This window comes from Fusarium venenatum (assembly GCF_020744135.1).
Source record: "Fusarium venenatum strain MPI-CAGE-CH-0201 chromosome Unknown EDB82scaffold_2, whole genome shotgun sequence".
In the NCBI taxonomy this organism is placed as follows: domain Eukaryota; kingdom Fungi; phylum Ascomycota; class Sordariomycetes; order Hypocreales; family Nectriaceae; genus Fusarium; species Fusarium venenatum.
The window spans coordinates 5383274-5405242 of record NW_027072130.1 but is presented as its reverse complement, the minus strand read 5'-3'; the positions used below and the strand labels follow the sequence as shown (position 1 = coordinate 5405242).

Below are 21969 nucleotides of genomic sequence, written 5' to 3'. Positions count from 1 at the left end.
TTAGATAGTATACAAAATCCAGTTGAAACCTAAACACAAGGATGGTGAAATGATCACTGGGATAGTAGACAAGGGATCACCATCTACAACTTACTGGAAGGGAACAAACCGACGCTTGATAGACCTTGCCTTTATAATCAGCATCCTCTCACAACCACTCTTGGCACCGTCAGACTTGGCTCTAGATTTCCCCGAGCCAAGGCTCTGCTGACCAACGTCGTCTCTGAGCTTAGAATACAGCATGGCTTCATCAGTGGAGAGTTCTGTGCCACGATATTGGCGAAAGAGCAGTTCTCTCGTCGGGGTGGAGTAGGAGATGGTACTGTAGGAATTGTCAGTAAATAAAAAGCCCTACGTACGCTGTTTGAGTTAAGGAGCAGGGAAGGCTTACGGCTTGGACCTATTGTTGGTGCCTACCTATGCGGCTCGATCCCATGCCCGTGAAGAATGATTGACATAGCGGACAGGGGCGAGGACAGGCTGACGAGTGAACTTGTCGCAAAGGACCACTAGGCCAAAGTACGCAAAAACGAAGGCCCACGTTATCGAGATAACGTGGCAAATTGGTCTATATTCGCTTCCAATAGAACCAAAGATGGTCGCTGCCACCATCTATGGTTCAAGGCCCAATAGCATGCTCGCGAGGGTCGACGCCGAGGTAGTTAATGGACAGAAAGGATGCCGAAATTAGACTAGACGCCCTGTCACTCACTGATAGAGGGAGCGATCTCTGGCTAAAGTCCGGAGTGTTGCCATGCTTGATATCCTCACAAATTCCGCCCTGAGTCGGCATCCTCCATTTTCCCTCCTGGTTATGTCTCTGCCTCATTCACTCAACGGGAAAGATTCTGATCCCAAATTCCTGGAGCTGGATCAAGGCCCCCGATCTTACAAGGCATGTACGGCTTGTCGGACCCGGAAAGTCAGATGTATTATCGAGGACCGGGGAGTTGGTAAGGCCTGTGCTCTTTGTATCAAGTAAGTAAAGCTGGGCATATTTGGTTGTTGTTATCACCCATCCATCTTTGTTAATATATCACTGGAGGGACGGTCACGAATGTATCTTTGAGGCCAAAAAGCGTACCTACAACACAAGCACACGTACAAAAAAAAGCCCGTGAGAAGCAAGCCCGGCTTCTCGCTTCAAAGACGCCTCCTACACCGGACATTTCTGCCAGTCCCATCATATGTTCTCCCACTTCAGGTCACCATGTACTGATATGGTATAACGCAGCCTAATGAGCCATTTAACGTTCGAACCTCCGCCGATGCTCTGTTGTTCCTGTCTGACGCGGCAGCACGACATGAAAACCATTCAAAATCGCCCGAGAACTTGGGTCAAGAACTGGGGCAACCACTGGCTTCATACCCCAAAAAATCGACTGTCCCGGGTAATAATAACTATAATGGAATCCAAGGATCATCGGAGACTCAAATTCCCCCGGACAGAGCTCAATCTCCTCCCTCGCCTTGTGAGAACCCACATATCCAAGACTCGATATCGACCTTTCGCTGTCGTCTCTTTTCCGAACATATAATCACACCATATGAAGCCTTAGCACTCGTTTCATTCTTCTTCAGGCATCTTTATCCCTTTCGTGCCAGATATATACTATACCTGCTTTACCAGAGCAAGCCCCGACCCCCAGCAACTACGGTCGCTATTTGAAGACGACGATATTCTCCTTGGATGTCTTGTTGCTATTTCTAGTCGCTACTACCACCTCCCCAAGTATGCTGTTGGCGGCTACGAGAGGAGTTGCGAAATCCACAATAGCTGCTGGCAATGGACGAGGCGCCAGGTTTCTAGAGTCATTTTTGAGGGAGCCAGACCGCAGTCACTACTTTCTGTCATTGAGACGTTACTGATCTTGGCTGAGTGGTTACCGAAGTTCATCCATGCGTTTGTCGAGAATAATGACCTGCACTCACACATTCATGCCGGATGAAGGTCATCTGGTGATATCATCAGTGAGCAGATATTACAACCAGATTTTCGGACCGATCAGGTGTCGTAGTGAGTCTCGTCGTGAAACCATCAAGTATTGTAATTCAAGAAGCCATATTAATATCTTGTCAGGTCTTACGTAGGGAATGCATTGCTTCTCTTGCGGTCCCTTCCTCCAAATCGAAGAACATGTCCTATAACAAAAAGCTCGAACCGTTATCTAGTCACACTGTTCAGCTACCTCATAATGTCACAATCTCTCGCTCGTCGCTTAAGCCGTTCTGGGCTTATGAGCTTTGGCGATGTTGATCTTACCCAAGTCTCTCAAGCCTTTCACGATTGCAACGCCAGACTCGCAGGCTCAAGTGGAGATGTGGGGGTTGGTATGAACTTAAGTCTTGGTATCTCGGATCGGTTCCACGATGCATTTGTAGAATTGATGAGGCTTCTTGCTCATGCCCAAGATGTCCTACATCCACCGACCAGGGATGGCATTGTTGAGCCCAAGCCTGAGATTATCGGAGCGCAGCCGCGTCTCATGACGCTTCTACACCATTTTGACATGATGAACAAAAGCTGGAAGTCTCAGTGTGTTGAGTTACTAGAATGTAAGCGTTTGCATCTTCCTTTAAGACTCCTATTAGCATACCGGCACTAACCTCAATTCTTAGCAAATGATTCCGGCATCTCTAATTTCTCACGGCTTCTGCTACATGCAGATTATGAGTATCTTCGGCTATATGAGTTTTCGATTGCACTCGGAGCATACTCAAATCTTTCAGGGGGCCAACCCGATATAGCCACTATTTCTGGCCGGCATTCCATCGATGCGCTTGAGAACGACTGGGAATTTCCGCCTATGGTTGCTCAAAATAGTCACACTAATATTTCCAGCTGGGGAGTCGTTGCTACATGCACTGGCGTCGTCACCAACCTCGCCGGCCTTTGTGCCTGCCGAGCTGTATTAGGCATTCTCGAAGCCGCTTTCGGGGCCGGTGCTCCCTACTACCTGTCTTTATTATATCAGCGTCGCGAGCCTGGACTACGCGTTTCTATTCTTGCTGGAATGTCCCCACTTGCAAACTGCTTTGCAGCGTCTCTTGCCTACGGAATCTCCCAGATAAATTCATATGTTGAACCTTGGAGACTGATTCTGCTGATTGGTAAGTTGAGAATGGGTAATAAAGTCATTCAATTCTAACACTAGTCTTTAGAGGGTGCACCGGCTATCATCATCGCCCCTTTTGTATACTTCTTCCTCGCTGACTCTGCCCAATCAGCCCGATTTCTCAGCGAAGAAGAGAGAGGCTGCCGTCACCCGACTTGGTACTAAGGACACTACATCCAAAGAGAAACTCAACTGGAAACAAGCCACAGCCGGTCTTAGAGACTATCAGACATATGCCTATGCTATTATTCACTTCTGCTGTAATTACTCGTTTGCCAGTCTTGCAAACTTTCTTCCGACCATTGTCCAGAGTCTGGGCTATAGCAGCATTAAGGTGCAGGGCCTTACTGCTCCTCCATACCTGGCTTCGTTCATTCTCTGTGTTACTATTGCCTTTTTCTCCGATCAATTTGGTTACCGAGGCTTTGTCATTGCTGGGTATTCCGCTATGGCGGGTATCGGCTATCTTCTATTAGCCATTATAGAAGATATGGGAAAGGCTCAGATTCGTTATCTTAGCATTTGGCTTGCAGTCATGGGCGTCTTTCCCTGTCTGACACTTAACATCACATGGCTTCTTAACAATCAAGGTGGTGAAACCAAGCATGGCATTGGCCTGGCTGTTCTCGCCATCTTGGGTCAGTGCAGTTCATTCCTGAGCAGCACTGTATATCCCAAATCCGATGCGTAAGTGTTATTTCTCTTGCCCCTGAGGGGGAAATGACTAACTTGAATTAGGCCGTTCTTTCTCAAAGGGTGTGCAATTGGATGCGCGTTGACTTTCGCGATTACTATCATGTCTTTGGGTCTGCACTTCAAGTTAGCCCACGAAAATCGCAAACGGGATCGTGAAACTGGACCGGTTGAGTATCACGAACAGCTTGATTTGACGATGTTGGGCGATAAGTACCCCAAGTTCCGCTACGTTACTTAATTGCACGGCTCGGTGGTGGTGGTTTTGGGGGGATTCAGAGTGTTGCTTGATAATCGAACAATGCGTATGGCAATAATTGGCCGTACACAGTATCTATCAACATGGTTTCTACATTGAAGGGAGTTCAGACATCAGCGTGATGACGTTCTGATTACTCTCCATGCGGAACTTTGCGAATAGCACAGCTCTAAATTAGAGGCTTTCCAAAGATATATCAATTATAGTACAATAGGACGTCTAAAGATTCTACAAATAACAATTCAAGCGACTTCGCAGACATACAGCCTGATCTGACAATAGCTAAGCAAAATTTCAAAGTACTGATCACACTTGTTAGCCACTGTTTGTATGCAGTCAATACCTAACCGTGCTAGTGATGATCCAAAAACCAGGTCCTTATCCTTCTGACCTCCCAAACAGCTTTGCAAATTTTCCCAGAAATGCCATCTTTTTCAACCGCGTCGTGACACTCTTCTTCGAAGCAGTCTTTCCTTCTTCACTATCAGCCTCTTGATTTTGGTTCGTTAGTACTTCATCATCCTGTGACTGTAGGTGTTCCATAACCCAACAGACAGCCTCTCTCACAGCGTCCGGCCTCGCCTCAATGACACCATGCCCACAATCTGGCAGATGAACATATTTGTTGTTCTTTGAAAGCTGCAATTGTGCCTTCTTTAGCCTTTCATCTTCCCTATCTGTTGCATCCAGCATTTGTTTTTGTATTATCAAGGTTGGACTAGCCAAGTTCTGTTCTGCTGCAAGGGCCCGATCGTACTGTATCTGCTTCCATTTGAGAGTGTTTCCTCGAATAACAACTAGCGGTTTGCTTCCTAGTATTTGCTTTTGGTAATGGCGTTGCTCGATTTTAGGGTCTATGCCTGTCTCTTGACCTGTTTCCACGAGGACCATTCCTGCGACTTGGTAGGGTCTAGACTCGAGGAAAAGCTTGGCAAAGGTGCCGCCATATGAATGAGCGACAAGTACGTAACTGGAGGAGAGCTTAGACTTGTCCAGGTACTCTAGCAATTCTGAATTGGCCTTTTCGGGGTTGATGTTGGGATCTAGCCGGTCCCAGAGGAGAATCTGGTAGACGCTGAGAAGGTCTGTCAAAGGCTCCCAAGAGGCGCAGGAATCGCCTGAGCCATGGAAGCAGATGATCCACGGGAAATTTGCATTGGAAGTACCGCGTCTTCGGAAACGACTCGAGATATTTGGCGCTGTCTCTGGCATTATGCTTGATACTGAAGAGTTGCTGATCGAGACGGTGAGCGCGCACGGTAAGCACTTGTGGGGTAATTAATTTTGGACCTTGCACTGCTGCCTACGATCACGGTGCAAGGAACATGACTCTCAAGACACCAATGGTAAGTAGTTCCTAAATTGCAACAAGAGAGTGGTTGACACATTCCAGACTACCGAAAGCTTTTTACATTTACTTGTCAATTTCATCATCCATGAGACATAAGAACAATGAAGGATTAAAGTTGAAAATATTAACTATTTGTATTATAGCTCGATAAAAAAATGATAGAAATATTAACTCATAGCATTTTTCTTTTTACTTACTATCCAGAAGTTACTACTTTTAATGCAAATACCCTCTGAACTTGAAACCCTTTTTAATAGGCATTCCCTTTATATTATCTGTAAATGAGGTTGCTCATAAGCCCGACCTTTTGTGGCAAAGTTACAGGCTGAAAAAGTCATTATACTTTAAAAGCCCAAACATCAAATAATAGAGATCTTTCTTGGCAGTAAGCTTATTGCCTTGGTATTCAAGCTCAATGGTCAATCAAGAGTATTCTTTAGGTTATGCAGAAGGAAGAAAGTGGGCTGCTGAGCAGGTACTGCTCTTGTATCATGTAAGAATAAGATTACTCGAAGCCCTACCTTTTGTGACAAAGTTGTCAGGCGAAAACGTCATCATAGCTTAGAAGCTCAAACTAGTAAAGTATTGTGAGAGAATAAGGTCCTCTCGGGCCATACTTTTGGCAACTTCAAGCTTCAGGGCAAGGGAGAAAGTCAGTATTAGACTTCGGAGATCATATAGAACTACCAAAAGAACTTTATTATTTAGCCTAAGCTTATAAGCTATAAACTCCAGACCTACGTCACTTATATAATGGCAACCCCGCACCCAGCTACCTTGACATGAAAATAATCATTCTTCTTTCCAACTTCACATCGTCGATTTCGAAAACTGTTTCTTATATCCCCGCTCTTGGTAATACATTTCTCCTACAGCCTCCGAAATCTACCCGATTATCTGGCAACTATGCCAATAACATTCAATGTGGTTGAACATCCGGCCACTGCCTGGACAACTCCCAGCGTCAAGTCTCCCGAAGATCTGCTAAAACAGACTTCCCCTCGAGACTTTCGGCATTGCCAACGGATTATCCAGACTTCCTTCGATAGCAATACCCTTCAGGATCAGCACATATCACCTTCTGAGAATGGCTTCGTTTGGTCTGCCTATCATGCCTACAGCCAGCACCACCACCTTACGATTCGGCCTGAAGATGTTTGGTTCGCCATCCTCACGCAGATAAGCTTTTATATCAATGCGAATGCGGAAGATTTGCGTGCATTCTTCGTTGATCACGAGGGTCAGAAAGAGCTTGAGGTCGTGGGCTTGGGTACTCTGGAAAGTGCCAACTTTGGCGCTCTGGCTAAGCAGATGGCGAATCTTGTCAGCAAGAACGTCAAAGATCCAGAACTAGGGTCTTGGGTCATGCCCAGTTTCTCTACCACATCTGACACTGATCAAGTGGTTGCTTCGGTGCTTTTCATGGGCGCTATGCAGAAGTACTTCTCTTACGGATTTACTCTGACTTGCGGAATTCCTTCTGTGACGCTGCTAGGTGATATCTCAGACTGGCGAGATATTCTTGGTCGGATAGATAAGTTGGAACTACTCGGAGATGAGCCCACTCAGTTTTCCAAGATGCTGCGACCGATTCTGAAAAATATGGTTCTTTCTTTTGAGCAACCTGATCATCCTGACGTTATCCGTTTTTGGAACACCATTGCAACAAGAAACCCTGTGGGTAGCGGTACTGACTACATCACCGGATGGATCACGGCATTTTGCTTCTGGGATGACAAGGGGAAGCCTAAAAACCGTCGTGCAATGAATGTGATTGACGGGGTTTCATACCCTCGTGTGGACATTGATAGTGTACCTGTCGGGTTTGCGTCGGTGCCGGTCAAGGTCAACGACAATGGAAAAGAGTTTTCTTGTATTATGATAGCTGGATCTTTTGGCATCAGGGGTCAAAGACTCGGCGAACATGAGCAGGTTCAAACTTCGAATGATGGTTCGGCCACAAGCCAAAGTGTTGAGACATTAGAGTCCGGTCTACTCGGAATCCAACCTGTCTCCGGCTGGTTGATGTACGAGAACGAGGCTGAGAAGGAAACAAAGGCCAGAGGGGAGAAAAAGATGGCTTTGGAAAATGAGTTGGATCAAATCAACAAGTTGCCTGACTCGGACGATTGGGAAGTGACGCGCGAAAGATTGTACAAAATGATGACTCTTGAAAGCCAGATTGAAAAGCTAGAGGCCTATTGATACGGGAAAGTCGAAGCAGGTCACCTTGGAGCCAACTGCCACGACTTCTCCATTGCTGTCGGAGTCTGAGATGACGTTTGGCATCAGTGGGAATGGATAGGTGCCCTACGGGGTTAACCGATGGTAGTGCAGGACAGAGGTGTACGTAGCAGGGCTACCATGATATCGCGGTAGTTGAGAGACGCCGCATGGATTTTGACCAAGACGTCGTTGTCCAAGAGTAGGAGGAACACGCTCGTTGCCATAACCGAGAGTCTAAACTACCTGTGCTCTTAACCGTTCGAGTTTTCGTGACTTTTAGAGTATACACGCTGAGAGAGCTTATCTGGTATTGTTTCAGAATGTAGATTGGGGAGTTGACAAGATATCCAGGACCGCCTAATGACTTTTACTTTGACCTGGCTTATATACAAGAACAATAAAGGATTCAGGTTAAAAACATTAAACATTCGCATTACATTAAACTATTCATCATTCTATTCCTTGTCTTTGTGCGCCGAAGGATTATAACCCCATAATCTCTTCCTTTCGGGTCCCCACCACTTGGACACGGCATCCGCCTCAGCGGCCCATATCGACGCCTCCTCTCCATACTTGTTCTCGACAGCAACTTCTAGCTGCTCTAGTGTCCACCTCTCGACTGCCCTACGTTCAAGGGGGTCTGTCTTGAGATCGGTGAATCGATATTGCGTAGAGTCATCGAGGGGGATGACGATACGCCATGGTGCATCGGCAGAGGTCATGGACAACATGCTCGCGCCGCCATTGATAATACCGAAGTTCCACGCGCGGCGACCGTTGTGAATAGTTTTGTATGGTCGGATAAGAGACTGTCCTTCGTAGTCGTGGATGAGGTCTGACGCAGCGTTTTGGTCCTTCTCGTTCAGTGATCCTGTGTTGACGAGCAGGTCAAGGATGGTGGGGAGAATAGAGAGGGATGTCGCGTTAGCGTTGTACTGCACGCGGGGAATATGGGGATGACGGAAGGTAATAGGTACGCGGAAGTTGCTAACATGCCCGTTCTCGTACGTTCCGATCTTAGACTTTTGATCTTCCTTAAAAGCCTGTCCGTGGTCGCCGACGAAAATAACCAATGTCTCGTTGGTCATGCCATACTCGTCAAAAGTCTGAAGCAACTCGCCTAGCCAAGCATCTGTAAAGCGAACGGCGTTGAGGTAGCTGTTGAACTCCTCGTGCCACTTCATCTTGCCGTCGGTGTTAAGATAGTCTGTAGTCTTGAATGATTTGGGAACGCCCCATGGGTGGTGAGTTGTGCTGGTAAAGTGTGAGAAGAACATGCGTTTGCCCTCATCGTTAACCTTCTTGAGATAGTCTTTGACATGACGCTTGAGTGTCGTTTCGGCGAAACCGAAGTAGTTGATCTCCTCAAGGTTATCCTCGTCATTCTTTTCTTCCTCGAGACGCTCCCTTGTGACGGTATGCTCGAATCCGATCTTCTTGTCGAACTTGTCCTGACGGTCATAACCGTCGGTGATGGACTGGAAGAAGGCAGGGTACCATTGTTGTTCCAAAAAGTCCTTGGACGAGTTATCCTTCTTCATCTTGTTAAAGAGGTTCAGCACTTGAGGGATACAAGGCTGGTAGCTGTCCGTCTCAGACTCCTCAAACCCATCAACAGGCATCGCCCAAGAACCACAGTGAATAGCAGCCATACTCTTAAACGAAAGTGAGGACGTTGTGAAACCACCAACAACGTTAATACCTCCATATCCCTCTTTTGTGGTATCGTTCCACTGCGGGATGTCCACGTGTTCGAAATCTGAACCATCTTTCTTCTTCCAGTTACCCGATTTTCCTGTCAGCCTCTCGGCGACGGGACTGAGGTGTGACAGCTTAGCGTTGACGGCGTCCTCATCCTCGCCCTTGTGCGACTTGAGGATGAGCTTGTGATACTCAGAGCCCTGCTGCAGAGGGAAGAGCTCCTCTCGGTAGCTCTCCATCATAATTAGTGCCACGTGCTTGATCTTGACATCGCCGCCACTAAGGGTGTCTCGTAGGACGTCGAGAATGTCGCTGTCAAGGTTGGAGATCTTCATTGGGTCCAGGACAGGGTTGTAGAAGGCGTCATCAGATGAAGGCAAGACACAGCCGTTGCTGGTTGTTGCTGGGGCTTTTTCGGTGGTGTTGGCTTTGGGTTCCTTGGGAATCCATTTGTGGAAACCAGAGGGGATGTCAGTAGGAAGCCACGCGGGTGTCGTTTCTCGGTATTTGCGGGCAGATTCACTGTCGCTGCCGGGTGTCCAGCCGGGGAAGTGCGCATTAGGGGCTTCCCACTTATCCTCAGTAATAAGAGCTGTCAAAGGCCAGTTACCGCTAACAGCATTGCAGAGGTTGGAAGGTGACTTGAACATGTCGAGCATAGCCAATGGAAGTGTCATGGACATCATGGTGTAAGGCGCAGCAGGTCGGAAAGTCGTGGTTAGGACGAGGAAGACAGCCACGATAGCGAGAATGACCAATGTGCGAGGCCTGGTTCGAGTCTCTTCGCGAAGCTCTTCTTGGATAAGATGGGCGCCTTCTTTAGCATTCTCAACATCGTCGAATTCGCTGCCAGAGTCGTATGAGCTTGTGCCTGGAGCATATGAAGGGGATCGACGGGTTCTGTTTCGGATCGACTGCCACACTAGAACAATTGTTAGCAATTGACGTAGCCAATTGAATGGAGGTCCACAAACCATGCACAACTGGTGTTCCAACCGTTGTAATGAGGGATCCAACAGCCCTGTAAATATACCACTTTGCAAACCAAGCAACAACAATGATGATCGCACCCGACGCAAGCACAGAGTTGATGCCGCTAAGCAAGATCTTCATACCCTTGGCATCGCCAGCATAGCTCCTTGCCTCTGACCACTTGACTTCGTTACCCGTCGAGTAGAAGAAACCGAGCTGCGAGGCCGATGCGCCGAGGAGAACAAACGAGAAAATGCATCCCAAAACGCATGCGCCGACCGAAAAGACACCCTTTTGTTGTCGCAGCGCCAGGCGCGATATGTAGATAATGAAGAGATCGGGAAGTAGTAGCGATGGCAAGAAGAGGACGAAGGCTCCGGGCGAGACGGTCTTGACATGGATGGAAAGGTGGACCAGTTTTGTAAAGATGAGTGAAACGAAGATTGTCGAGAAACAAAAGGGAACGAGTGTCGCAAACATGTTGAAGGCCGGTGCTGGTGGGCTGCCTACTATCCCACTTGCTGCGAGAGCAGAATACAGAAATCGTGACAAAATGCCAAGAGGAAAAAAAGAGACGACTGGAAATGAGATGTTAATTAGTAGAACTTGTTGTAGAACCAGAGGAGCCGAATGAATAATACTTCAGGTCCCAAGGAAAAAAGACAGAGCAGGGAAAATGAAACAAAAAAGGGTCATGAGAAAGGGACCAGGGAGAGGCTTCAAGTCATTAAAAGAGATCTGTCTCTGTCTCGAATCTCTACTCGGTAGCATTACTATTATTATGGATGCCCCTAAACTTGTTGCTTTTGCGCTAGGTGATTTAAAAACAGCAACTGCTCGCGTGGTGTGTCTAGTCCAGTCGAGTCTTGTCCAGGCGTCAGCCCAGTTAGTTGACCATCAGCTTGAATTACCCATAGACTCAGCCTAGTAGACTGGGTACTTCTGTACGGGGGCAGCAATATGTGTACCCCAGATCACTCGGTCATTAACTGGTTATAGAAAGGCTCACCCCTCTCCCTGCGTCTACTGTGTACATTGGTACCAGATCACAACACAGCACAGCAGGGTAGGGTTAGAACCAGCCAGTTAGTTGATCGAGTGGCGGTTTCAAGCCTCGTATTTTTCCTCCCACTGTCTATTTCTTGCAGATTGAACGGTTCCGACTAACCGAGATGCTCACTGCATGATTGTTTCCTTGGTCATTAAAATATTCTAATTGGCCAGTAATGGGGATAGCAGTTAAATTGCACGTCACGGTGGAGCGCCACAGGAAAAGCCTTGCTAAAACTAGAGGGATCCAAGCCAGGTTTAACTGGTAGGGTTGTACTCTGTACTCTGTAACGAAGAAACGACTGGAATGAAGATCATGCGACTGTTTCTCTGGCTGGTAAAACTGGTCAGTGTTAATTTCTTCTTGTCGTCTGTTCTCAATTTCGTAAAGGGGGACTGACGGTGGATAGAAATGGCGTCTTGAGGCGCTCAATAGCGTGGGTTTATTTTGCATCACCCTGCGTCAGTGCCCGTGGATCACAGCTCGTACAACGAACCGAAAGAGGGCCAGTAAAATTACCCATGATCCTTCCAGCCCGACTGTCGAATTTCCATTGGAATTTTCAGCCTTTTGCTTACTTTTCCCCAGAAAGACCAATGAAACCCTGCTCTTCCCGTGCAAAAAGTCCATCATTATGCCCCCTTTTGCTGGCAGGGGGGTCTGTCAGACCAGGCTGTCAACGAAGCCGCTTAGCCGGATTTTGCTTCAGTGGCCCCATTAAATTTCGTAAACACGGTCAAACCATTCAAGTTGACTGGAGCCAGTTAAGCTAGAACTAGACTTCGCCTCGGGGGAAGAAAGGAGAGGAGAGGGAGTGAGCATGTGAGGCATTTCTCTATTGTAACTTCTTGCTTGTGATGCAGTACGGGCAAACAAATGCTGCTTTCTTCATGTTACCCCTGAGAATAGCGGTCGATCGATCTCTTGGCAGCGGGGTTGACGCTAGTTAACAACGAACTTGTTTCTGTGATGGTGATGCAGGGAGGCGCTTAGTTTTTACTACGGGAGAGCTATCCATCGTTTGTTCAACAGTTCCATGTCCAAGGCGCTTTACTTCGGTCAAGGTTGCGAATGAGGCTTCTCTGACGATGAATTTCTATGCTTATTGCTGACGGACAGGGATTGCGCCGCACTGACCTTTTTTTTTTTTTTCGCCGAAGGATAAATGAAGGAATCGCCGACTCAGCTGGATAGCACACAGAACAATCGATTTGTTGATTGTTTTTGTTGGCCAGCCATGGCGAGTTATTCCAGGCCTTTCAGCCACAAACTCTATAACGGCGAATATCCATGGTGATCAGTAAAGCTTAACTTTCCGTAACGCTCAGTAGGCGCCACAAACAAAGACTGGACAGGCTAGACAGGTTGTTGATGGGAAAAGGCAAAAACACAATAGTTCTACATCATCAATTCTGACTCTTACCCTGTACTGCAAGGGAAAAAAAACTTGGCAGGCACAGGAAAAGACATTGCAGGTCCGTAGGCAGGGAACGGATGACAGGGTAACACCGCCTACTACGTGTAAGGCCTAGATTAGCCATACGAGAAGTAGGATTGAGCCGCTGTAACCGAGAGTGGTCAGAACCCGGCTCGACCACCCACTGATCTGACGTGCACTTTTACTTTTGGCCAACCTGCCAAACTCTGGCAAGGTCCTCAGAGAACATCAATTCTAGACTTGATGATGATTTGGCTAGATTCAGTGGCTTATGCATAAATTGACAAGTTGGCATAAACGCCTCACCGAATCATCTCCATTTTAAAAATGCTACAACATGGAAAAGAGAAACTGGTGTCATTCAAGGGTAGGTAAATAATAGAAGGCTGTATCAACAATTCTACCTGCCACTCCTAGAAACGAAAGCAAACCAACGCTCACAAGTTTGGTAAACGGCGCGTCATCGTCTTCCGTAATGGAGACTGGCCTTTCCTCTTTTACCCCGGATTTTACCTCGTGTGGGATCTGCGGTACCGTGTTGGATGTAAATAGCCACCGCGGCGTCAGGCATCGGCTAGAATGGCTAGCTTAAAGCTTTTCCCAGCCACTGCTGTTTGGCCCGACAAGTTTTCTGTAGGAGAGTAAGAGAGGCGATCGACCGTCAGATGTAGTTAGTGGTTTGAAACAGTGTTGAGTGTGGTACGAATCGTTGTGTTGGGAATTGCCGTGTCGGTACGTGGCTTCACACCTTCCACGGCAACGCCTACCGTTTGATATGACGGGAAACAAGATCTAGGTTTCTGCTTAAATGGACAATGTGAATAACTCAAAAGAGCAAACCGATAACTTAATATTAAACCCGGGCTATCACATTAGAGAACGGTGGCTGTCTGCCTCGTTAGACTTCGCAGACCAGCCATTCAGTTATCTTGATTGGATGTAAAGATAGTTCTTTGAAAGCTTGATGGGTTGGCAATTCTAAATTCACAGTTTTCACAGATAATCTGACTCATCGCTGATGCTGATGAAGAAACTCTTCACAATGCCCGAGGAGCCTGCATGAACCTTTTTGTGATCCCGCAAGACCCCGGCGGTCCAGATCGTCGGGACGTACACAGTTCTTATTCCCGAAACTCAATTCGCAGTACAACTCCAAGCATACTATCCAAACCTCCGGGTCGAATATCGATGCTCATAGAGGTAACTCTCGGCGATGGTCAACCTTGAGTGGAGTTGAGTAAACTGGACGAAAATTTTGCGACTGAGTCCCAATCTATAAGGTCAGCGTAAAAAGATGATATTTTGTCGCCCTTGATCATGCATAAATACATGAAAGTGACGGATATACGGTTGAAACCTCAGATCTGACAAATGGCATCATCTCGATGTGGAGTTGCGAATCAGAATTAACTGCCTTGACTGGCCAAAGGAACTGAATACCCGTTTTTAAAACCACTCAGAGTGTCCTTACCTCGAATGTTCTTCAATTCTCGCCACTGTATCTGGCTCCAAGACTCTTTACTTCACCCACTTATACAGCCTGACAGTACACTATCAACAATGGCTATTCAGAAAGTTGCCGTCATTGGAGTGAGTTACCCGCGCCCGGCAAGTCTAGATTGCGTCTCCTAATCCATCAGCAGGGCTCTGGTCTTCTCGGATCCAAGGTCGTCGATAGCCTTCTCAACACTGGCTTCGAAGTCACAGTCGTAAGCAGAAACGAGTCCTTAGCAATCTTTCCTGATAATGTGATTGTCAGACGTGTCGACATCACCTCTGTCGACTCGGTCAAGGATGCTGTCACCGGCCAGGATGCCGTTGTTTCAACAGCGACTACCATAGCCTCTGGAGGCCAGAAAGTTATCATTGACGCTGTTATTGCTGCCAGAGTTCCTCGATTTATCCCTTCTGAATTTGGTATTCCTTCTCGTCAGAACCGTGATAAGAAAATCGGGAAAATTCTCGCTGCCAAGGTGCAGAATACTGATTATCTAATTGAGCTTTCCAAACAGCACGATTGGTTCTCGTGGACTGGTCTTTCCAACGGTCTCTTCCTAGATTCGGTAGGTTAAGTGGTTTCACACAGTATTCATGTTTTCTAACTTGACGCAGAACCTCAAAAACCCCTATAGCTTTATCGATATCAGGAACCGCAAGTTCCGCGTGGTAGATTCGGGAAACGAGCCGTACTCCACAACTTCCCTTAGCTTTATCGGAAAAACTGTAGCTTCTATCCTCAAGAAGCCTGAAGAAACGGCGAACAGATATCTCAATATTGCAGGTGTCACTACGACACAAAACGAGGTTCTGAGGATTGTTGAACAAGTCACTAGAGATAAGTTTGACGTCTCGCATGCCAGTAGTGCCGATGTAGAGAAGATTGGCGATGACAAGATTGCCAATGGAGACTTTAGTGCTTTTGGAAACTATTTGGAGCAGTTCTTGTTTGCTGATGGCGCCGGGAACGCGTTGAAGGGCGATGAGAATGCTATTGGGCTCCTTGGGCTCGAGGTGGAGAGTCTAGAGGGTGTTATCAAGACTGTTTTAGCTGAGGTCGAATGAGCATCAAGGTTTATATGTACCTCGACCCCCTCTTCCCTTCAAAAGACTTGACAAGAAGTTAGCAGCGAGCTGTCCAGGTCAATTAATAGCGTCGATAATTATAACTCCCTTCACGAGTCTTGTGCATGTCACTTTTGTTAACCAAGGTGAGGCCTGAGTATAGAACTGTTGGTTGTAATCTGCAATCTTTTCATTTCTTTTTAACTCGTTCAATAATCCCTCCGGATTAAAACAAAGGAAGTCTCAATGCGCCGTTCCCATCTATAATGCCAACCTGGTATGCCACCCAATGCAATTATGTACATGATTAATGAACCTTTCAATGGATCTTCTCGTTTAATGTCCGGCAGCCTGCTTCTTAGCTGCAAGTCTGCGCTCCTCAGCGGCGACCATGTCTATTTCAGTGTTAGTAAGTAAAACGTCTCGATTACTTTGTTGAATGGGGTTGATAACTTACCCTTCCAGAGGTCCTGGCCTTCGTAATCTTCCTTGTGAACCTTCTGCTCAATGACCTTAGTAGGATCATTGGGGTCGACCATTCTGACAGTCTGGAACCTGCTGTCGCCATTCTTCAGATCTCTCATCTCAAAGATAGCAGACACCAACAACACAGCCAGCGTCAAGCCCTGGGCATAGACACGAGCTTGCACAACCTTGTTGGCAGTGTTCATAGGTTGTCGGCTCACGATGGCGAAAGCGATGCCCATTGACGCCAACCAAGACGCGAAAACAATCTGGTAACGGTTCTCCTTGGAGTAGGTCTTGAAACGCTCGTATGCTGACTCATTCTCGCGGATGAGATCTGCTGTGCGGGCTGCTTGGTCCCTGTATGTGCGCTTAGGGTCCTGAGCGATCTGATAGGCGATACTCCATCGCTCCGCATTGACGATGGCACCAAATGTGCCGGTTGAAGTGACGAGGAAGGCTCGGAAGGGGAGGGTCAAGCCTCGGAATGAGGGGTAACGCTTGGAAGCGACGTAGACGCCTGCAAGACCAAGACCGGTGAAGAGAGTACCGCCAATGACACCGCCCTTAAGGACCTCGGCATAGTGAGCCTCTTCTTCTTCCTTGGTGAGAATCTTCATGATTGCTGATAAGAGATAAGAGATAAAGATAAGAGTGTGAAGGATGTGTGGAGTGCACAATTCTGTTTGAAGTTGTGTGTATGGCAATGTCTGAATGTTTCCACTATCACTGGCAATCAAGATATATATAACAGGATTTTATCTGCAATTTTTTACTTGCTGGAGCCGGGCAAAGCCGTGTCAAATTGGATTCCTCATGTCATCTTGTCGCATGATTTTTCAGCTCCCGGGATGCTTATGCCGCAGCGAAACCCGCAGCCCAAGTGCCGCATACGCCGCAATTCTTCTCCATACGGCTCCGCCCGAGACGCCGCTGGTACGTTATTATGCCGCGCCGCATCGCCGCCATCTAGCCGCATGATTCAAGATCTGCTGTAAGAATCTTCGTCCATGTTTTTGGAGACATTTTCGAGCTTCGATAAAGTTTTGATCAGAGTGGTCTTTTCCTAAATGATGAGCAGACAGGCCGTGATCTACCTCTGGAAACATGTGCAGGGCTATATAAGGTTTTCCGTGATATCAGATTCCAAGGACTTGTGGCCACCTCCATGGCAAGGAACCATCGCCTATCTTGATCAACATGGAGGGTTGTCAAGGACAAGTTGGAGAGGAGCCAAAGCTTGTCTTATATAATTTCCTGGAACAGCGATACCTCTATGGACACATTGTCCAGCCCCCTTGCTCAAAAATCAGCGGCAGCCGGAGTGTCACATTTCGCTTCCTACCCCAGATCTGAGACTGTTTCCACCCGTGACGCTTAAAGCAGTAGCACTATAATAGGTCGTTGTGGAATTCCCAATATTGTGTCAGGATAGGATTAGTCTGTAAGTTGTCTATGAGTCTCAGTTCGGCACGATCTTCTCCATTTTACAGTAGGCAGGGCAAAAGAAAAAGGTCCTACGTCATATCACGGATGCTTACTTTAATAGGCACAAGCACGGGCATGCACACACATGGGTTATCGAACTTAAAAATCTTCCAAGGATTGATAGACGACGTCAAGTCATTGCAACAATGTAACCTCAATACAGTAGATCGTGAGCCTGCTACATTAATCCTTTGTAGAGTGTTTGTCAATAGAAAGGGAGGGATTGGCACATTGAATTTGTTGACGCTTGTGTCATGAACCTTCATGACATGAGCGTTTCTCGCCGGACTAACATTGATGACACATATGAGAAACGAAAGATTAGATATGCGTTGAAGTAGCAAGATAGACTCCACAGATTTGCAATAGTGTAAACTCCCGTTATTGATAAAGACTTATGTTGAATGTCATCAGGGTACCAGAAAAGTTGGCCGCCAGGAGCATAAGATACTAAATTACTAGGTCACTTTATGCTACTTAGACTATACTTCTTAGGCTATTTATTTTTGTCGGCTAAAGCTTAAAGGTCAATTCTTCTGCTTCTCACTCTAGAATGTTAAAACGGGAATACAGATCCAAATCATACTGTACCACACACAAATTTCGCTGACATAATTTTACCGAATAATTTAAGCGACGGTTAACTGAATTATGCATGCAGTCTTATAAAGTCTTACGAGTTACCAGCCGCGTTTGTTTCCCCCGCATCAACATTGAGATAACGCCGAGTTGAAGATGGCAACTACACAGACTATCACTGAAGCTCCCTTTGAGTCTATCTCCCTTGAGGATAGAAACAGAAATTACAATGCCACAGAACAGCAGGGGAACCGTCGAGCGAGGCGTGTTTTTGAAGCTGATCCCGCTTTCACGATAACCCTGGCTACAAGGCGAATGATCATTGCTTTGTTGGTATGCGCCAACACTGTGCAGGTGAGCTATGCGCCTATTGAGAGAAGACAAATTGTGCCGAACGTATACTGAAGCACTATTAAGTTCGTTTCCAATGCAGTTACTATTGCCGGCGGTCTCGCACTGAGCAAAGACCTTGGACGTGAAACTGGTCCCGGGAAGGCCAACTGGATGGTAGCATCGTACCCGTGAGCCAAGCCGTCAACGAACAAGATTCAATCATGTACTTAACCTTCACAGACTCACACAAGGCGCATTCGTGCTAGTGACAGGCCGTCTTGGCGCGATATATGGCCATAAACAGCTAAGTCTTCTTGGATGCGCGATCTTTACCCTATTCTCGTTTGTCAACGCTTTCACCAAGACATACGACTCTTTCATTGCCATGCGCGCTCTGACAGGCGTGGGTGGTGGTATTTTCATGCCCAATGCTGTATCTATAATCACCACCATGGTCCCTCCCGGTCAATCGCGGAATGTTGTATTGGGCTTTTTTGCAGCGTCACCCCCTTTGGGTGGTATGTTTGGCGCACTGATTACTGGTGTTTTCATGGATCAGGTTGATTGGATGTGGCTGTTTATCCTCATGTGCGTCGCCTCTCTGGAAACCTTGGATAATGACTGACATTCACCAGTGCAGGTGTTTCCGCGTTGATACTGGCCTGGCTGGCTTGGCTCATGCCTAAAGAGACTCCAGTTGACAAAGGAGGGCATATTGATGTTCCCGGCATTATCATGGGGCTGGGGAGCCTTTTACTATTCAATGTCGTATGCAACCAAGCACCTTCAGTCGGATGGAATACCCCCTACGAAATCGCTTTGATCATCCTCTCAGTGCTCCTCTTTACCGCATTTCTTACATGGGAGAAATGCTATGCCAAAGACCCCATTATGCCGCTTACCATATTCCAGGCCCCGACATTTCTCGCTCTGATTTTTGTTGTTTTGCTGAGCTACATGGCCTTTGGCATTGGCATATGGTATTCAGTGGCATGGCAACAGCTTCTACGTGGTGTTTCTCTCACCCAAACAGGCCTACATTTCATTCCATTCGGGCTGAGTTCCATCCTTGCCGTGTTCTTTGCAGCATGGCTTATCCCACGTGTTGCGGCACAATGGATCATGGCGATTGGTGTAGGTCCCAGAGAGGATCATGGAAAGACAATACTGACAGGTTTCTAGGTGTTAGTCACGTTTGTTGGGAACATTCTTTTGGCAACCATGCCCGTCCAGCAGACATTTTGGGCACAGTTATTTCCCGCTATGGTTCTGTATGGCTTCTGTCCAGATCTTGTCTACGTTGCCGCACAAGTGATTGCCAGTAACAGCGTCAGTCGTCGCCAACAAGGCATAGCCAGCAGTCTTATCGGAACACTTAATCTTTACGGCAACAGTCTGGGTCAAGGATTTGCGGGAACGATTAAGACAGAAGTCGGGACAAACAATGACGATGAGGTGAGAGGATATAGGGCAGCTTTGTATTTTGCGGCCGGTTTAGCGTTGTTGGGATTGGCTCTTGACGTCGTGTTTGTCAGGTTGCCCAAGGACCAACGTGAGGGATGGGATGATCCGTCTGAAGAAGATGAGCAAGGAATTGATGGTGTGACTACAGCCATTGAGGTTGAACGCCGCTCTGTGTAGTATGTTGACCGAAACAAGACTTGAGTCAGGTTAGTTGGCACAACGCATTAACAACGTCTTTGGTATATAAACAGGGACATGTGCAATCATCGTGTAACATCGATCTTTGGTTCGATTAGCGACTGACCAATTAAGCAGAATCCCAGTGCTCGGACAAGACGAAGATGCAAGTTGCAAGTTTATTTATCGGAAATCCACTAGCTCCTGATCTGGCGGAGAACATGTTCTAGCTGTTTCATATGCTTCTTTTTTGGTCGGAGGATTAAAATTGAAGTGCTTGCAGACGCTGGGATCATGCTCTGGCAGCGCTAAAGGACGTCAAACTTCAAAGCTCTACTTTTCTGACGACGGACGGAGGCCCAAGCTCCTGTTGTAGATAACTAACACGCGGCAGCTCCGTATTCTTGTATAATCACAAATGGCTTTTTGAAAAGGTTCATGCTGCCTGTGTTGTGATTTGGGTCAAGATTCGGAATGCTGGTCTGTTAATAAGTGCATTATACCATGAAAAAGGAAACAATTGCGACGTACTATTGAATATAGCATGACAAAATTCGTCAAGCTGAATCGATCTAGGGTCCATGCGCTAGCCATGATTGGGCGCCTTAAAGTAGAATATGACTTGAAACAGCATCTTATTTCACTAAAAAGCTTGGACATTTAATGCCCTGCAAAGCACATTGTTTTTATAAAACATCCAGTTCGTGCCTTTATCTTATGCTGTCTGTTTCTCCGTAAATCTTTTAATTGCTTCTTCCACTTTGTCAAACAATATGCGTTTCCCATTAGACTTCAGCTTGATGCTGTCAAGAAAGAGAAGTAGCGAACAACAGCAGAGCACAGATCTTTCAGACCACCAGGTTCACGATGAAAGAACACCTGAACAGATCGACACATGGTGCAAATCCACATCCTTGACCAAAAATGGCAACGAGATTATGTTTCCCAACCAGGGCGATACCTGGCACGCCGGAGAAACGCAGGGCTTTGGCTGGACGGGCGACATTCATATCGACGATAATCAGAGCCAGACTTTTAGCCTGGAGGTCAGGGCATTTGACTCAAATGATGACTCTCAAGCTGTTCAAATATTTGGTAGGAACCTCTTCATACCTCTTGGTAATTGAGCCAATTTGCTAACCTGGCATAGCCAACGAAACCTTCCATTATCCCTCTACCAACTGGCAAGTCTGGAACAAAGAATGTCCAGACACGTATATCTCATACTACTGGACAATACCTAAAGACTTTAAAACCGGAAACACCAAATTCGTGGCGACGCTTCTCAATACGACTGATCCGGAGAACGAAACCACCTTGACGAGTAGTTTCTTCTACATCGACTCCAAACCCGTTGATGTATCTATAGAGGCGTCTGTAGCGAGTCCATCTACGATACCAACAGCAGCTACACCATCCTTGGTCCACAGCACTTCCGCTCCAGCACCAACCGCCACAATAGAATCAGCAGCTAGCGACCAAACCACGACAGTAGAACCACAGGGCGGACTTTCCGTCCAGGCAAAAGCAGGCATTGGCGCAGGCGTCGGTGTACTAGGCCTCATGCTTCTCCTCGCTGGCTTGTTGTTCTACTATTACAGAAAGCGCAAAAACAGAGGTGTATCAGAAAAGGGTTTCATTACACCATCTTTGGAAACTAGGACGGCGAGACCACGCATCTCAGAAGGAGGCAACAGCGAGATACAACGTGCGAGAGTGAGGGAGTCGGAAGACGTCCCCGGAAGTCCTTTATACAGGACAGACACACAGCGGAATAGCCATCGACGGAGTATCAGGATAGTATACGAACCAAATCAGGACCCCATTGGGTTGCCGGCCGACTTTTCGATGTGGTCGCCCAAGACTTCACAGGATGAACTGAAGAGATAATTCATGGTATGAATGATAATAAGTAATGAGTAATTAGTAATGATACAACCCTTATGTTCTCTCAAGGTTTCTGTTACTTGCATGCAGTTATGGTTTCAGTTTGACTCAACGACATTATTGCCGATCAGACGATTGTATCTTTTCTATCGAGTTCTGTGTTAATATATTGAGGGCCGTTAGCTTTTTGACTTGGTAAATGGAAGG

The 21969-nt window shown here is 46.9% G+C and overlaps 9 protein-coding genes across 9 annotated transcripts; 6 read left to right on the top strand and 3 right to left on the bottom strand.

The window, feature by feature from the left end:
• Positions 1-2195: 2195 nt before the first annotated feature.
• EDB82DRAFT_555680 (major facilitator superfamily domain-containing protein) lies at positions 2196-4248 on the top strand (the record flags this gene model as incomplete). Its single annotated transcript, XM_025734974.2, has 5 exons — positions 2196-2556; positions 2620-3111; positions 3163-3194; positions 3229-3803; positions 3855-4248. The coding sequence occupies 5 exons, from the start codon at positions 2196-2198 to the stop codon at positions 4048-4050; spliced, it is 1656 nt and encodes a 551-aa protein (XP_025585727.1). The 3' UTR covers positions 4051-4248.
• EDB82DRAFT_499202 (Alpha/Beta hydrolase protein) lies at positions 4182-5314 on the bottom strand. The gene has a single exon (XM_025734973.2). It carries the CDS (start codon positions 5278-5280, stop codon positions 4447-4449), a length of 834 nt encoding a protein of 277 aa, XP_025585726.1. The 5' UTR covers positions 5281-5314; the 3' UTR covers positions 4182-4446.
• Positions 5315-6184: 870 nt separating this feature from the next.
• On the top strand, positions 6185-7862 carry EDB82DRAFT_172356 (uncharacterized protein). Its single transcript, XM_025734972.2, has one exon. It carries the CDS (start codon positions 6326-6328, stop codon positions 7622-7624), a length of 1299 nt encoding a protein of 432 aa, XP_025585725.1. The 5' UTR covers positions 6185-6325; the 3' UTR covers positions 7625-7862.
• EDB82DRAFT_172355 (alkaline-phosphatase-like protein) lies at positions 7863-10896 on the bottom strand. The gene is made up of 2 exons (XM_025734971.2): positions 10321-10896; positions 7863-10268 (listed from the first exon to the last, which is right to left on the bottom strand). Exons 1-2 carry the CDS (start codon positions 10796-10798, stop codon positions 8101-8103), a joined length of 2646 nt encoding a protein of 881 aa, XP_025585724.1. The 5' UTR covers positions 10799-10896; the 3' UTR covers positions 7863-8100.
• A 741-nt stretch (positions 10897-11637) lies between these two features.
• Positions 11638-12392, top strand: EDB82DRAFT_172351 (uncharacterized protein). Its single transcript, XM_065607120.1, has 2 exons — positions 11638-11714; positions 11779-12392. The coding sequence occupies exons 1-2, from the start codon at positions 11676-11678 to the stop codon at positions 12088-12090; spliced, it is 351 nt and encodes a 116-aa protein (XP_065464837.1). The 5' UTR covers positions 11638-11675; the 3' UTR covers positions 12091-12392.
• Positions 12393-14367: 1975 nt separating this feature from the next.
• Positions 14368-15369, top strand: EDB82DRAFT_524515 (uncharacterized protein; the record flags this gene model as incomplete). The annotated part of the gene is made up of 3 exons (XM_025734969.1): positions 14368-14397; positions 14451-14870; positions 14920-15369. The coding sequence occupies 3 exons, from the start codon at positions 14368-14370 to the stop codon at positions 15367-15369; spliced, it is 900 nt and encodes a 299-aa protein (XP_025585722.1).
• A 166-nt stretch (positions 15370-15535) lies between these two features.
• EDB82DRAFT_499196 (uncharacterized protein) lies at positions 15536-16563 on the bottom strand. The gene is made up of 2 exons (XM_025734968.2): positions 15827-16563; positions 15536-15764 (listed from the first exon to the last, which is right to left on the bottom strand). Exons 1-2 carry the CDS (start codon positions 16452-16454, stop codon positions 15706-15708), a joined length of 687 nt encoding a protein of 228 aa, XP_025585721.1. The 5' UTR covers positions 16455-16563; the 3' UTR covers positions 15536-15705.
• A 1321-nt stretch (positions 16564-17884) lies between these two features.
• On the top strand, positions 17885-20176 carry EDB82DRAFT_172311 (major facilitator superfamily domain-containing protein). Its single transcript, XM_025734967.2, has 6 exons — positions 17885-18255; positions 18319-18422; positions 18475-18822; positions 18870-19368; positions 19417-19874; positions 20014-20176. Coding segments are annotated over exons 1-6 (1608 nt in total). The 5' UTR covers positions 17885-18057; the 3' UTR covers positions 20015-20176.
• Positions 20177-20648: 472 nt separating this feature from the next.
• Positions 20649-21765, top strand: EDB82DRAFT_555671 (uncharacterized protein; the record flags this gene model as incomplete). Its single annotated transcript, XM_065609658.1, has 2 exons — positions 20649-20970; positions 21026-21765. The coding sequence occupies 2 exons, from the start codon at positions 20649-20651 to the stop codon at positions 21763-21765; spliced, it is 1062 nt and encodes a 353-aa protein (XP_065464836.1).
• Between the last annotated feature and the right edge of the window lie 204 nt (positions 21766-21969).

Coding starts and splice junctions, on each gene's coding strand:
- EDB82DRAFT_499202 (XM_025734973.2), bottom strand. CDS start 5,280: ATGCCAGAGACAGCGCCAAATATCTCGAGTCGTTTCCGAAGACGCGGT.
- EDB82DRAFT_172351 (XM_065607120.1), top strand. CDS start 11,676: ATGAAGATCATGCGACTGTTTCTCTGGCTGGTAAAACTG. Junction 11,715..11,778: donor TTCTCTGGCTGGTAAAACTG/GTCAGTGTTAAT, acceptor GACGGTGGATAG/AAATGGCGTCTTGAGGCGCT.
- EDB82DRAFT_172355 (XM_025734971.2), bottom strand. CDS start 10,798: ATGTTTGCGACACTCGTTCCCTTTTGTTTCTCGACAATCTTCGTTTCA. Junction 10,269..10,320: donor TGGAACACCAGTTGTGCATG/GTTTGTGGACCT, acceptor CAATTGTTCTAG/TGTGGCAGTCGATCCGAAAC.
- EDB82DRAFT_499196 (XM_025734968.2), bottom strand. CDS start 16,454: ATGAAGATTCTCACCAAGGAAGAAGAAGAGGCTCACTATGCCGAGGTC. Junction 15,765..15,826: donor AGGCCAGGACCTCTGGAAGG/GTAAGTTATCAA, acceptor ACACTGAAATAG/ACATGGTCGCCGCTGAGGAG.
- EDB82DRAFT_172356 (XM_025734972.2), top strand. CDS start 6,326: ATGCCAATAACATTCAATGTGGTTGAACATCCGGCCACTGCCTGGACA.
- EDB82DRAFT_172311 (XM_025734967.2), top strand. CDS start 18,058: ATGGCAACTACACAGACTATCACTGAAGCTCCCTTTGAGTCTATCTCC. Junction 18,256..18,318: donor TATGCGCCAACACTGTGCAG/GTGAGCTATGCG, acceptor AGCACTATTAAG/TTCGTTTCCAATGCAGTTAC. Junction 18,423..18,474: donor TGGATGGTAGCATCGTACCC/GTGAGCCAAGCC, acceptor TAACCTTCACAG/ACTCACACAAGGCGCATTCG.